The sequence below is a fragment of the Brassica rapa genome, chromosome A02 (genome assembly GCF_000309985.2).
Source record: "Brassica rapa cultivar Chiifu-401-42 chromosome A02, CAAS_Brap_v3.01, whole genome shotgun sequence".
NCBI lineage: Eukaryota > Viridiplantae > Streptophyta > Magnoliopsida > Brassicales > Brassicaceae > Brassica > Brassica rapa.
In genome coordinates this window covers 23,358,291-23,374,879 of record NC_024796.2, presented here as the reverse complement: position 1 = coordinate 23,374,879, position 16,589 = coordinate 23,358,291, and the positions used below count along the sequence as shown (strand labels likewise).

General features: G+C 25.0%; 1 protein-coding gene across 2 annotated transcripts; it reads right to left on the bottom strand.

Annotated features, from left to right (window-relative positions):
* Positions 1 to 849: 849 nt before the first annotated feature.
* On the bottom strand, positions 850 to 14,778 carry LOC103853780 (UPF0481 protein At3g47200). Of its 2 annotated transcripts, XM_009130689.2 has the most exons (4): positions 13,284 to 14,778; positions 8,167 to 8,690; positions 7,441 to 7,713; positions 850 to 7,359 (listed from the first exon to the last, which is right to left on the bottom strand). In XM_009130689.2, the coding sequence occupies exons 1-4, from the start codon at positions 13,865 to 13,867 to the stop codon at positions 7,283 to 7,285; spliced, it is 1,458 nt and encodes a 485-aa protein (XP_009128937.1). In that variant the 5' UTR covers positions 13,868 to 14,778; the 3' UTR covers positions 850 to 7,282. The 2 variants fall into 2 exon arrangements, with proteins under 2 accessions (XP_009128937.1, XP_009128936.1); XM_009130688.2 differs by having other exon boundaries at positions 850 to 7,713.
* Between the last annotated feature and the right edge of the window lie 1,811 nt (positions 14,779 to 16,589).

Genomic DNA, 16,589 nt, shown 5'->3' with positions numbered 1-16,589 from the left:
TATATCCGTAAACACTAGGTGTAGTAAAAAAATCTCAAAAAAAATTTTAACAGATAAATATAAATTATATTTTAAAATAAAATTTTATTAATATTGTAAATTTTCTTTTCGTATTAATATTTTAATATAAATTTGATTTAGTTAAACATAAAAATTATATTTAAGAATATGCATGTATATATTTGAAATTATAATCTTAGATAGATTTTTGATCTATTTATTTTAATTAAATAAATTTGTAAAAGTTGCATAATTACCAAAAATCAAAATTAAATAATATTTATAAATTTCGTAGATATATAAAAAAAATGATTTTACGATTAAATTTCTATAATTTTCTAAAAAAATTATATACATTTTTGAAAATTTTAGTAATAAAATTGTATAGTTTAAAAATATATAATTAAATTAAATTTAAAAATTTATAATGTCCTATTTGAATATATTTATTTTAGTGATGATTTTTGAGTTATTTCCATATTCTAAAAAAATTCCAAAAATATAAATTGACATTAAATATAATATATGAGTTATTACCCTATTTTAAAAACTTTACCAAAAATATAATTAACATTAAATGCAATTGTCCATGTCATATTAAGTTATAAGACATGTCATCAATTTCAGTAGCTATGTCATATTTGTTTTGTGAAATTGATTGTAGAAAAGACATGTGGCAAATTCACTTCGCAAATATAGTCTAGAGTTTTCTAAAAAAATTATATACATTTTTGAAAATTTTAGTAATAGAATTGTATAGTTTAAAAATATATAATTAAATTATATTTCGAAATTTATAATGCTATATTTGAATATATTTATTTTAATGATGATTTATGAGTTATTTCCATATTCTAAAAAAAAAATCAAAAATATAAATTGACATTAAATGTAATATATGAGTTATTACCATATTTTAAAAAGTTTACCAAAAATATAAATTAACATTAAATGCAATTATCCATGTCATATTAAGTTATAAGACATGTCATCAATTTCAGTAGTCATCTCATATTTGTTTTGTGAAATTGATTGTAAAAAGGACATGTGGCAAATTCACTTCACAAATATAGTATAGGGGATAGTTAAAAAAAAAATCTATATATATATATATATTTAAAATATTAAAATTCTAAAAGTAATGCATAAATTAAATATTATACAAGATTTATATATATATATAATATTATAAAAATTAAAATATAGTCATAGAAGGTTAATTTTATGTAAAAATATTTCTATATCAAATATAATTATTAATATAATTAAAAATTTAATACATTGTAAAAATACGGATCTATGTTTGGATATCCAGATTTAAAATCAAGATATTTAGATCTAGATTTGGTTTTAATGGATTTAAATTAATTTTTCTGTTTTAAAAAAAAAATCTTACAGTAAAAAATAGTTGTAAAGAGCTTTATTTCATAGTAAATAAAAATATTTTATAAAGTTACATCAGTACAATTTAGGGAAATTTGCCAAAAATGATTCAAAACTTGATTTTAAATACAAAAGTGTACCCCAAATTCAATCAAATGCAAAATTAACCCAAATGACTAGTGAAATTACACATCTCTTTTGTGACCGAACAAAAAATATGTATTTAGTTTTACCACTGTAACCTTACACTGGAGATCTCTGAGAAGACTTTTTTGTAAGCCTTCTCGTACGTTAGATCTTTAAAATAATTTATTATTTTTATAAAAAATATTTGAGGTAAAAAAATTCAAATCACGTAATTACAAACATTTCAAAATGATGTAAATTATATTTAATTTAATTGAATTGTTTTCAACACAGATGAGTGAATGTAGATTAAGTTATGATAGTTTTTGGTTTAGGTTTGGTAACATATGTTATAGTATTGTTTGTATTTAGGGTTAGATTTTGGTATCATAATTTTAAAAAATGACATGCATATATTTAGTTTTGTGTATATTAAACACTTTTTAAGTAGATATTAAGTTTAATGAATTTTTTTTCTATTTAGTTAATTATTTGATTAGTTTAGGGTTTGGAAGACTTCCCAAAAAATCTTTTGAAATGGTCATGCCTAAATTGTGCTAGAATTTAGGTTTTATGTCTGAATTTTAGTAAAATTTAGGTTTTCCATCTAAAGTGAAGTATTCCAGAAGTGTTCTCGTGTATTAGATCTTAAATGTAATTTATAAAATGTATTTGATAGGGAAAATATCTAAATCATGTAAATCTAAATATTTCTAAACGATGTAAATTTACTTTTACTAAAATTAGATTATTTTCAACACAGATGAATGAATGTAGACTGATTCATGATAGTCATTGGTGTAGAGTTTGGTAACATATATGCTATAGTATTGTTGGTATTTATAGGGTTAGATGTTGAAATCTTAACTTAAAGAAAAACGATTAAATTTGACATATATGAGTTTAGTTTTGTGTATTAAACAGTTTAAAAGTTGATTTTAGGTTTAATGAAGTGTTTTCTTTTTTGCTATTTAGTTAGTTATTTGATTTCAAGGTCTAAAATTTTTCTTGGGAAGTCTTCTCTCATCGATAATATTTAATCTAATTGGAATTTTTGTCTTCATATATATATAAAAAATTTATACATTCTTTTTTTTCCTCTCAGATGACTCCAACAAAATTTAATATTTTTCACTTTAAAACTCTACAATTTCTTTCTAATCTATTTGAACATGAAAACACCAAATTTTATATTAATTTCTTAGTTTTCTAACTAATTTATCTTGTTTTTGCAGAATTTTCATTACAAGGTTCTCATCTTTTTTTCTTTTAAAGGTGATCTATAAATTTTTAATATGTATTTTGGTGTATTTTATATGTTAAATTTTAAAAGTTGTATATTCGACCTAATGTGACTATTTTATTTATTATTTAAGCATAAAAAAGTATTTTGAATTTTTTTCCTTTTTTATGCTATTTAATATTTTTGAATATGCATGTATTTTCAGATCTGATTCAGACTTTAGAAGAGTTCTCAAAAGACTTCTATAAAACATTTAATAATACAATCAGACAGTTGCCATTATGCATAGCGGTGGAATTTTCATCACTATTTTTTGCTATTTCTTCCAGTTATTTAATAGTAGTATTTATTAGTTGGACAGGCTTCCAAACAACTATATATCGACCAAATCAACTTTGTAAAAATGTTTTTAGTAGATTAACTATTATAAAAATCTGAAATTCTAAATGGTACGAAGTAATAGTTTTATTTTGAATAGAATACATTAGAAAATGTAACGAAAAAATGAAAACTAGAAGGGTTTTTATTGCAAAAATGACTCATAACTCAAAGTCAAACACAAAACATTCCTGATATTTTAGAATTTTCATTTCCCATATTCACCCCAAAATTTTAGATTATTCACAAAAATACCGTTACTTTTTTAAAAAAAATTCCGAAAATGTTTGTTTGACTCAGTCATCTTCATCTTACTTTTTTTTACAACATTGTCATTGTCATCAATACATCATTCACCATGAACAAACAATTTCAAGCTCTAAATGCACTTAAAATCAACATCTACATCTTCATACTATTATTTCTTACACACACAAACCATTTCCTTTCACTTCCTCTTTTATTTCATCCTAAAATTCCAACTTTTATTTCAAAAATTTATAAGCTTACTAGAGTTACCAAAGTTCATGATTCTTGGTCAAATACGAGTGAGTAACTTTCATTAAGAAGTGATGTGTGCTTGGAAAAGCTAAACATGAACCTCATTGGATCTAACAATGATTTTTGATTTTTTTTCCAAATCTGTTCATTATAAGACTTTCGTGTAAGTTTTCTACAACTAGAAGACTTATACAGAAGTCTTTTGGTCAATGCAAATGTTAGTTTTGCAATTGACTTTATGTCTGTTTTTTAGAGAAGACTTCCCTATAAGTCTTCCAAATTTTCCTTGTTAACAAAAAATCTCGAAAATACCAGATAAGACTTGCATGTAAATCTTCTCGGATAAGCATGTTAGTTTTGCAATTAACCGAATTGTGTTAGAAATTTGACTCTTTCTAGAAGACTTCCGAAGAAGTCTTCCGAACTGTTGGTGGAAGTCATATCACTGTCAGTGTAAGTCGTTTTAGGTTAGTTTTGCAATTAAAAAATAACACTTAAATATTTAATTTTATTTATAAGACTTCCATGTAAATTTTCCGAGATAAGACTTACACAAAAGTCTTCCAGAGTTTTATTCCGAGATTCTGGTCAAACTTTTGGTTATAACAGAAGACTTTTGTGTAAGTCTTCCGGCAGAAGAATTACATAGAATTCTTCTAGTAAAAATTAAATGTTAAAGTTTTATTTTTCAATTGCAAAAGTAACCTGAGAAGACTTACATGGAAGTTTTACACCTGAAAAATAAAACTTAATATTTTATTTTTGCTAGAAGACTTCCATGTACGTCTTCTAGAAAAAGTCAAACTTATGACAAATTTCGGTCAATTGAAAATCTAACATGTTTATCTTAGAAGTAGACTTACATGGAAATCTTCTCTGGTATTTTCGAGATTTTTTTAAAAAACAAAAGTAAGCCAATATTTACAAAGGAAGACTTCAAAGAAGTCTGCTGTAGAGTAGACTTCCCTTGAAATCTTCCTTTATAAATTTTCATTTTCAAAAAGAACCTAAATGGATCACTTCTATGGAAGTTTTCTATGTCAATGTTTAATAAACTTTCATTTTCTCTAAAACTATAAAGACTTTTTAACATTTTCTTGTTAATTCATGTATATTTGTCAATATTGAGCCGACTGAGTGAAACTGATAACTTATTTGGTGATAATTATGAGGTTAATAACATTCATGTTTATTAAAGTTTCTAGCTAATAAGAGAAGACTTTCGTGGAAGTCTTCTACACGTAAGTCTTCTACATTAGTTTTTGTAAACTTGTTAAGTAACTTTAAGATATGTTTTTTTTAACTTTCAAAAGTTTTAAGTAACTTCAAGAATATCAAGTCATATGATTTAATGTGTCTTCTTAGATCATAAGATATACTTTTTAACTTTTATGAAAGTTGAAATTTCAATTTTCACTTAAAATTTAAGTCTCCCACTTGAAATTTTAGTCTTCCGAGAAGTCTTCCGACAAGACTTCCCAGAAGACTTCTAGTGAAACTGTTATATGTTTGAACTTAAATAATGCTTGATGTTTTGTGAATTTGACTATGTTTGCTTGAAGAGTCTCTTCCTTAATTGTAGCAAATTTGACTAATTTTTGTGTTATTGTGTTTTGCTATTGAAGTTGTATGAATAACTTCAATAATGTACTTTTGGCAAGATAATATTGTAGACATGAACATAAATACCAAAATAAATTCATTTATATCTCTTCAAGTTTATTAAAAAAATTTACAACTAAAAGAGTAAACCTATAAATCACAAGGCAGACAATAAACAAAACTATTTTAGACCATTCCTCCACAAAGACAAACTTGGACTCCACTTGACATGGGAGAAGAGTCCATCTGAATTAGAAGTCTTCTAGTGCATTAAATGTTAGGAAACTTCCGAGAAGACTTCCTTGTAAAGTATCCCAAGTCTGTCTCAGATATGAAAAACCTGCATATCAAAAAGTATTCAAATGACTTCAAATATTGAAAATTTTCAAAAATAAGATAATAACTTAAAACAACAAAAAAAAATTTCAAAAGGTAAGAGCTATACCTTTAAATAAGCAGAAGATGAGAACCATGTAATGAAAAACCCGTAAAAACAAAATAAATCAGTGAGAAAGACATGAGATAAAAATGATAAATTGTTATAAAGTTTTTTTTTTAAGTTCAAGGAGATTAGAGAGAGATTGAAGATTTTTAGAATGAGAAACATTACATTTTTGTTGCAGCCATTTGAGAGGAAGAGAAAAAATATTTAAATTTTCTTTATATATTGAAACAAAAATTCCAATAAGATTACATATTTTTGATTCTGAAGACTTTCAAGTAAGTCTTCTAATAGAAGAATTCCTAAAAAAAAATTACTTGAAAGTATTCTAGACCCTAAATTTATTATTCACCCATAAGACTTCTGCGGAAGTCTTCTAGTTTACTATTTGTTGGAAGACTTAAGTCACTTAAACCCTAAACTCAAAATAACCAACTAACTAGAAACAAACACCTCATAAAACTTAAAATCAACTTTAAAAGTGTTTAATATACACAAAACTAAACACATATAAGTCTAAATTTAATTTTTCAAAAAAAAGTTAAGCTTCCAAAATCTAACCCTAAGAATACATGCAATACTACAACATATGTTACCAAACTCTTAACCAAAGAATATCATGTAACACACTACATTCACTCGTCTATGTTGAAGACAATTCAATTTTACTAGATCTTAATTTATATAATTTATAAATGTATATAATTACATGATTTCAATTTTTCTGCATCAAAATATTTTTATAAAATATATAAATTATTTTAAGATCTACTATATGAGAAGACTTTCTGAAAGTTTTCCAGAAGACTTATAGAACCTCTGAAGACTTACAAGACCTCATAAAACTTTACGAGATTATATTCATAAAAATAAATTATTGTTTTTTGTTTAGTTATAAGGGGCTGATTGTAATTTCACTAGGCATTTGGGTTATTTTTGCATTTGATTCAAGTTTGGGTATACTTTTGAGATCAAAATCAAGTTTTGAGTCGTATTTTACAAATTCTCTGAACTAGTAATACTAAAATTGAATGAAAAAGATCAATGAAACATATTTTTTTTGTGGAATCCCCTTTAGTTCAATGGTTTGACTAAGGGTTTATTAATGCTTGTACACCAGGAGATATGGGGTTCAAACCCCAGAAAACACAAATTATGCAGATTATGGAGAAAAGAGATTATAAGAGGTTTTCAAAATCATCGAACATGGATCTCACAGGGTAGCTCGGAATGATGCAGTCAGACGTGCATTATCATATGGTGGTAGAATTGCCGGCTGTAGAATCGTTTATGTATTGTAATAGAATAATTAATTAGACGTTAAAAATGTATTTTCTTTTCTTTTCCATAGTGTGATACTGAATATTCAAACACTACATATTATTTATTACATATGATAATCATTTTCCTTGTCAAAGAGATCCTAATCCTATAGCCAGCGAGGATAACCTCGAGCGACATACGAATTAAGGAGCCAGAGTTCTGTAACAACAATTTATAATATGCTATCCACACACGCCTTCGTTGCACTTTGGAGGTTCGAACAGAATATATATATACTGGTGTCTGAGAATACTCTTAGGAAAATGTGAGAAATACGCCCGTAGCTAGCTCTTTGGTGGTGGTTTATAATATGCATAAATAGCATAAAAACTCTGAGAAAATGTGAAAACTAGCAGAGTAACTGCAGCAAAAAAGGAGAAATATGCCCAAGGGTTATTGAAGTATTTGTGTCGTAAGGTAGCCTTTAGAGAATTCCACTTACGACTATAATAACGGTTAACTTCACTGGAAAGTTGAGATAGGTAACTATCTTGTGGATCAAAAACCACTTCTTTACATAACCGGTTGAACAAATCTGCAACTTCGGAATCACTCCCTAGCCAATGCTCAATGATACCACAGTGGTGCAAGTAGCTAACATCTTCAGAAGAGTTTATTAGATTATCCATGAAGATTATGTAAGATGTTATGTTGTGGCTCGACTGGATATGACATTGCTCAAAAGCTATAAGATTTGAGAAGAGAGACTTGGTACCTACAAGAAACACGAGATACCATGGTGTGTTTTGTAACTTTAAAGAGGTTGGTGTTCTATAGTTAAGTATATTATACTGAAGCTAGAAAACAGAAAAAGATTATGAGATGGTAGAATATGTCTCACATCGAAAATGGAGTTGTATCTGACAAATATATAATGGATACAAAGGCAGTCAATTAATCTTGAGTTTTAAAATGTCAAATTTGTTTGTGGAATAAAACTGTTACAAAAAAAGTATGTGGAATAAAACTGTTTTGAAATACTATTTTTCTAGAGTAGGTATCAAATCTGAATTTTTAACGAATATATTCGCCTATCCGTATAAATGAAAAGTGGGTGTCAAGATGTAAAATCTTAAAACTAATATTGATAAATAAAGAAAAGAAAATGTAGTAAAACATTAGTGGGGAAGGAATAAAAAGTTAAAATAGAAAAGAGAGGTTAACTCACCATCATGGATTAGTAGTTTGGGTATCTCTAGATAACCGTTTTTGAATCCAATATCCCAAAGCTCGTTGGTCTTTTTCCTCCTGAATTTAACACCAGCTTCCCTCAGTTCTGTCACACAATGTATCAGTTGTTGTTGTCGTTTGTCCACCATGCTCATATTCCGAAACGACATATACCGTCTAGTTGTCTGATACGGTGTCCGAGTACTAGACTGGAAGGTCCGGAAGATACTTCCATGAAAAACATCCAAACAATGGAGCTCGCCATTGTCAACCAATTTTCTCCGCCAGTTCATGAGTTTTAACTGGTCCCTTTCAGTCACTGCCTTGCTCGTCGGCATTAGTGGTTTGAAGAATCGAACAGCTACTTCAGCCACTATACCGGTTTGGTTCTGTGTATCCGACTGTAGCCCTAATAACCGGTTAAGAACGAACAAAGGAAGTTGATTTTCCAACATTATCATGTCACGTTGAATAGAATGCATCAATCCTCGCATAGCAAAAACCGGGTCATTAAGTTCATATCTACTCGGCAAAAAGAAATAAAAAAACAGAGTCAGTTGTTTAAATAACTGGCTCTGAGACTATCAGGTTTAACAACATATAAAATCATCAAAAGAAAAACATATAATTTCATCATCCCTTAGACATTTTTTGTGTAGTAATTTTCATATATGTCATCAGTATTATTCAATTTCAACAAAAAATGATACCATGGCGTTTGAAAAATGACGAGAAGGCATATACCTAATTATGACATGTACAAATTTTTCTTGTAAGAATTTATAATTTTGGCAAGTTTTTTTTTAATATGGTAATGACTATTAACTCATACTAGGTGTTTGTCCGCAATTTTGCGGGTAATTATATTATATAAAAAATATATATTATATTTACATTGTTATAATTTTTGAATAATAATTAAAATTTTAAATTTTAATTTCAAATAGTTAGATAATCAAAAATTTCAGTATATATTTTTAGAAGATCTGTGAGATTTAAAATAGTTCAACGCAAATATTAGTCATTACAAATATTTCTCTTACAGAAAAGCAATATTATAATTAATTCAGATAATTAGTTGTAGAATTATTTTATTTTTTATTTTAACACGTGAGAAACCGGGAATACTCTAACTTTCAAGAAATAAAAAAGAGAGTTTTTTTTTTGTGTAGAACCAATACAATGATCAAAGGCTTTTATCATGAAGATTTTTTGTAAACGCTTATATTATTGTAAATTTTAAAAGTTTATTATACCACAAAATATAAATCTCATTATTTTAAATAATTTATCCTACTTGCAATTTATCTTATATTTTCTATCTTTAACATTAACATTTGTAGAACATGTCATTTTTATTGATCTTTCTTACTTAATTTATCACAATGTTTTAAAAATACATAAAACTAATTAATTCACATTTATAGTAACACAAAAATACATGCATCTGGACAAATACATAAGAATATAAAAGAATCAAGAACACAACAAACATATTTTATTATTCTTCCCTCATGTTTTTTTATTTATGTTTCCTTTATTTTTTTACTATTCAAAACAAGCATGCTAATTTTATTATAATCAAAGCTATATGAATTATATTAATAGAGTATTAACTCTAGGAAAAGCATGTGAAAAATACTTTGATTAATTTAATTTTAAATTACTTACTATTTAAGAATTTTTATTGAATTACCTTCTAATATAATTTTTAGTGACTTACCATATAATAATTGTAATTCATCTGTTTATATTAATAGGTGAATTAAACAACATTTCTTAATTAATATAATTTTAAATGACTTGCCGTATAATTTTTATGTTTTAAAATATATAAATATTTTAATCATTCCTAAAAGTGATAACTTATCTATGATATCACACTGTAATTAGAAAATGATGAGAGTTTTTTAAAATTATATATTTGACTGTTTTGCATTCATCTGAATTTTTTTAGAATATATAGAATATATATATATATATATATATATATATATATATATATATATATATATATATATATATATGTATATATATATAGAGTGAATGAGTGAGTTTAATTAATATTATTAGGTTTACATTAATTCGTTTTCTGGATCTATGAATTATTGTATTCACTTCTAATATAAATATATTAAAACCATTTTTATAATTGTTTTTGTAGTATCATATGTATTTAAATGTATATTATCAATTTATATAATGTAATCTATGATACTTAAATGTTTCTATAAATAAATTGTATTAATTCATCTCTATTTATGATGTTTAATTGTATGTTTGGAAACATGTTTTAGATTAGGTTATTTTAGGGTTAGTTTTCTTTAAAAAAATTTAATTAAATAAATAAAAATTAAAAACCATTAACCAATCAAATTATAACAATTAATCGGAAATCTCCTATGAGCGACACACCAGCAGAAATCACTTAAGTGACTTCTCAATTAATATATAGGGGATTAAAAACTGTTTTTTATAATTGTTTCTGTAGTATCATATGTATTTAAATGTATATTAACAATTTATATAATGTAATCTATGATATTTAATTATTTCGATAAATAAATTGTATTAATTTATCTATATTTAAGATGTTTAATTTTATGTTTGAAAACATATATTAGATTAGGTAATTCTAGGGTTAGTTTCCTTTTAAAACCTTTAAGTAAATAAATAAAAAATTAAAAACCACCAACAAACTAAATTATAACAATTAATTGGAAATCTCTCAGTTTGGTTGACAGAGTCAATATGAATCTGTTAAGTGGATGACAAAAAAAAAAAAAATTGGAAATCTCTCATATGAGCCACACGTCAGCACAAGTCACTTAAGTGATTTCTCAATTAATATATATGGGGATATCACTTTTTGTATAAATATTTATTTTGGCAAAACTATATAAATATTAAAATTATAAACTAATATATCATTAAATTAATATATATATATATATATATATATATCATATTAAAATAAGATAAACTAAATATAATTACGATATATTTTTACATCAATTTATATATCATATTTTGTATATATATTATTAAAATTAGCTGTAAGTGTACATCAACAAAAACAAAATTAAAGCAACACTAATCAAATAAATTTTTGCAATATTATTTGAATAACATTAAGTTGGATACGATTTTCGAAAATACACTCAATCAAAAAATATAATATTTGTGTTTAATGTTTAGTGTTTGATGTTTAGGTTTAGTATTCAGGGGTGGGGTTGAGTTATAAACTTCTATAAATAATTCTTAAACATTTAGAAATAATTTAGAAGAGTTATTTTTATTTTTTCATAGTAAATTTAAAGCTTTTATGAAAATGGTTATCATTGAAAGCTACACTGTAAAAGTGTTATCAAATTTAATGTAAAGTTAGAATTCCTTATAATTGTTTTCCTCACAGTTAAATGATTAAAATTTTATTTACATTTATTGGCTCATTATATTAATTAAAATTTTGATTTTTACCAGTTTAACATATTTTAACTAAAACAACTAGAAATTCAAATTTTATTAGATTTTATATTTTTAAATATAGACACATTAAATAAATAACCATTCAATATAATATAATATAAATTTTAATTTAGTTTTATAAAAATGTATTCAAAGCTCTATTAAATTTAAATAAAATAGAAGGGGAATAGTTAAGCCAAATCGAAAGAAATAAGATTACAAAATATTACATTTATGGTTTTATTTTTCTAAACCAATGAAGTTAAAATATAAAAATAATAAAGTAAAAATGTAAAGTACTTTTTAAAATAAAATTAAATATATTGTATTTAAAATTATTATTTATGTGCATAATGCATGAATATTATATTATTTAAATTTATTAATAGATATATTAAACTAGGTAATAAGAGATATATTAAAAATAAATAATCTTTAAATGTAATATAATATAAATTCATGCTTTATTTCTATAAAATGTAATCTTTACTCTACTGAAATTTAAATAAAATCAAAATGAAACTGTTAAACGAAATAAAAAATAATAACCACAGAAAAAATATGTTTTTATTTTTCCATACCGATAAAGTCAAAATATAAAATAATACTTTCCTATCGTAAAATAAAATTTTATTTTGACAAAAATAATATTATATTAAAAAAATTATTATTTCACATTACACACAGTAAAAGTCATAGTTATCAGTATGTTCAAAGTGCTTGTTTTCAACATTAAATATTATGTGACTAAAACTCAATATTTTACAAGAATGGTACCAATAAAAATTGACAGTTAGTTCTTCTCTAACTATTTTAAAAGTTTTTCAACTGAAAAGTAATTCTGAACTTATTATTTATATTTCTTTTACTTGTTAAGGTAAATCCCTAAAATAGCACAAATATTCAAGATAGTACATTAATTTAAGTGTAAACTAAATAAATTACTCTAACTTCATCCCCTAGATATAAAATATAATATTTTTAATTTATGTAAGGGCTATTCTCTCAAATAGACCATTTTTATGTTTTTTCACAAAAAAAGCCATTAAGAAGAAAAATCACCAAAATAAGTTTCATTAAAGAGCCAAAAGACTATTATATCCCTTGCTTTAAATTATAAAAAATTTTTTTTTTATAATTTTGAATTATATGTTTTCATCCTTTTTTTTTTTGAAATTTGAAAATAATTTTTGAAACTATTTTTAAAACTTTAATTTTAATTTTTTATTTATAAAAATTTTAAACTTCAACCCAAAATGTCATGTCTTAACTTTAAACCATAAAGTCTATAAGCCTAGGGGTATAAATGTATATTTACCTCTTTAATGAAACATTTGATCATTTTGATCCTTAGAACTATATTTGTGAAAAAACTATTATGGTTATTTAAGAGTATTTATCTTTATTTAATGCTATTTTGAATTTTTCTCTTTTGGATACTAGTTTAAAAATAAAAATATAATTCAGTGGTTTTATGGAGTATTTTATATTTCTGTTTATTATTATTTTTTGTAAGAAATTCTTATGAGACTATTGTTTTTTTTTTGCTTAAAGATTATTGTTGCTCTAAATAGACTTATGAGTTATGAGAGACTATTGATGCTCTAAATAGCCTATAAACCAGAAAATTTAGGTAACAACACGTACCCGATTTCCGGGAATCCGTCAACGGTTCCCCTGAAGAGCTCAAGAACAAAACAGCCATCGAGAACAAGCATTTGTGTGAACTTATTACTACTCATATAAATGGCACCTTGGTAACAAGCACGAGACTTCTCCTCGAGCTGTTTCATGGCGTCAATGTACATTTCAATCTGTTGCTTGTTACGTTTCATGACCTTATTCACCGCACGCCATTTGTGATGCTCCATGGGCATGAGATGTATTTTTCCATGATGGTATGGTCCAAGCGAGACCGTTTGAGGGAAGTAGGACTTCTTGTCGTTTTCTTGTAGGTAATGTGGAACTCTGTAGATACAGAGCTTATCCCAGCTTGTTGTAGCGTCCTCTCTAAGTGTTTGCTTCATCTTGTCTTTGATCGCGATCACCCATTCTTCTCGGTTCTCTTCGATTTCACCGGGCTCCAAATAAGCTTCCTCGTGATTTTCCAAGTTTTGGTTTTGACCCCGTCCGGTAAATACAGGGAAACAAGGGACGTTTATGACTCTCTGCGACCGTCTGTACCTTTTGTTGCTGGAAGTTGACTCATGACCATTAGAAACATTAACCATTATTTCTCTTGGTTGAAGGGGAGAGAGAGAGAGAGAGAGAGAGAGAGAGAGAGAGAGAGAGAGAGAGAGAGAGAGAGAGAGAGAGAGAGAGAGAGAGAGAGAGAGAGAGAGAGAGAGAGAGAGAGAGAGAGAGAGAGAGAGAGAGAGAGAGAGAGAGAGAACAGTTGTCAACTGCCAAAGCAACGATGTAACTGACTAACTGATTTAATGTTGTAATCTTTTTGGTTATTAGTCTTTGTATAAGAGTGTTGTCTTTCTTTTTTTTAAATGGTAGTTTGGATGTTGCAGTCTCACTAGTTGGATAATATCATAATACTAGCTCTTTTTTTGTTTTTTGTTGTCAACCAACTCTAGACAACTACTATTAAAGGGGTACGTAATACGAAATACGTACACATGTCTGTGTCGCAAACGCATGTAATATATTTCAACAAGTGAGACAGATACATCCAAACTGCCCTCAAAGAGACACTCTAATACTATAGTCGTATAAAAAAGACTAATATATTACCAATTTTCCACTAAAAACAAAAGATGATTGTAGTAATAATCTTTATAAAGAAAAGATACCACCAACAAGTGAGATTGACAAAATCTCCACTTTTGTATATAACTATTATCCAATGTACTAAAAATATCGTGTATTCTTTTATAGATGAGAAAGGGTGCATTCAACACTTTATAAGATCAGTTCAAAAAAAAAAACACTTTATAAGATTTATTTTGGCTGACTTTTTTTAATATTTTACTAGGTGTTTTCCTACACTATAATTTTTATAAAAATTTAAAAATTTATTTTTATTAATATTGTAGATTTTCTTATTTTCTTACAGATAAGAAAATTCAGTTTAATTAAATATAACATTAAAATTAAAATAAATTTTATATTTTAAATTAAATTCAGTTTTTGTTACATATATTAAATTAACTTATTTAAAATAAATAAAAAATTGATATAAAAATTATATAATTACAAAAAATTAAAAGTAAAAAAATAGTTATAGAAATTGAAGATATATAAAAGAAACTAATGATATTACGATTAAAATTTTATATATTTTTAAGAAAATTGTAGAATAAAAATTGTATAATTATAAAAATTAGAATTAATTTTTTTTTTGACAACAATAATAACGAAACTAAGATAAAGGTCCTACCGACTCGGAAAGCCAAGCCGGTGGGGTGGAATCAACATAGAACACAGCTGAAGGGGAACTTCGAGTACCTCGTGCAAGCTTGTCCACTACTAGATTAGTTGCTCTTAGTATATGTTGAATCTTGAATGAAGGAAAGAAACTCTTACTGCCTCGAAACTCCTCCAAGTCTGTAGCAAAAGCTGGCCATTCGTCAGGTGAGGACACCATTTTCACCAGTTGAGAACAGTTTGTTGCAAAAACTACGTCTGAAAAATCAAGGGTCTTCATGCACTCCATAGCCCATATCAAAGCTATGAATTAAATAAAATTTCAAAATTTGCATTACCATATTTGAATATATCTATTCTATTAATTTAGAGTCCTATATTTTATCTGCTATTGACAAGTCATAATAGGACTATTTCATTAACTACTTTATATGAAATATTTGATTATTTACATTAAATCTTAATAATCAATAAATATTAATAATAAATCAATTTAATTAGAAATTTTAATTTTATTTTTATTTAGAATAAAATTTGTTGAGAAAACATCTAACAAAATCCCACTAAATTTTTTTAATATTTTTTAATAAAACATTGAATTATAATTTTGTAATTAGTAATGTAATCTTATGATAAACAAAGAGAATTAAAAGATTATCATAAAACAAAAGGAAATAAAAATTCTATGCTATTTAATAAATTATATAATTATAATCTATATTATATTAAAATAGATGTGTTCTATAAATTATATATGAAATTATATTAAATTGGTAGATTAACATATTTTTTTAAATGATTTCATTTAAATAAATTATCATTCATCATCAAAATGGATTAAAATTTGTAAACTATGTAATATTTTATACAAAAATTAAAATTACTAACCAATCTTAAACATTTATATCTACAAGTATATATTATCATTTTATTTATTTTGAAAGTCACAGTAATATATTATCTATAAATAATTATATATAAAATATAAGATTATATTAGTATATAACTAACCTTTAGATTATTTTACAAAATAAGTTACTAGAAAATTTGAAAGTTTTATAATTAATTAAAATATTAATTATAAATAAATTTTTTTTAAATTTAATTTTTATTTTAATTATAACAAAATCTGTTGAAAAAATATAAAACATTTTACCAAAAAATCAAATATATATATATATATATTTATAAAATATTGAATCAATTTAGAAAGAAAAATTCAAAAATTGTATAATCATCCAAACTAAATGTAAATCATATATTTAAAAACTTTATGATAATATAAAAATATATATTTATCAAATGAAAAAAATCTGCACGAACGTGCATGTCAAACTCTAAACTCTGGTTTATTTTAATGATGATGTATGATTTATTACAATACTAAGTTAAGATCCGCGCCTTGCGCGGGATGTATATTATATATAAATTATTTTAAGTATTATATTTTTTTAAATATTATGAAATAATAAATATATATTGAATAATTAAATATTTAGTAACTATTATATATATAATTAAATTGGTACAAATACTTAAATAAATTTTATTAATTCAGACATCACTTTTTCTATTTTA

What these genes read in the sequence shown, in the direction of transcription:
- LOC103853780 (XM_009130688.2), bottom strand. Translation starts at nt 13,867, where the DNA reads ATGGTTAATGTTTCTAATGGTCATGAGTCAACTTCCAGCAACAAAAGG. An exon ending in GACGGATTCCCGGAAATCGG is followed by an intron (nt 8,691 to 13,283) that starts GTACGTGTTGTT and finishes TTTGCCGAGTAG; the next exon opens with ATATGAACTTAATGACCCGG. An exon ending in CAAACTACTAATCCATGATG is followed by an intron (nt 7,714 to 8,166) that starts GTGAGTTAACCT and finishes TGTTTCTTGTAG; the next exon opens with GTACCAAGTCTCTCTTCTCA.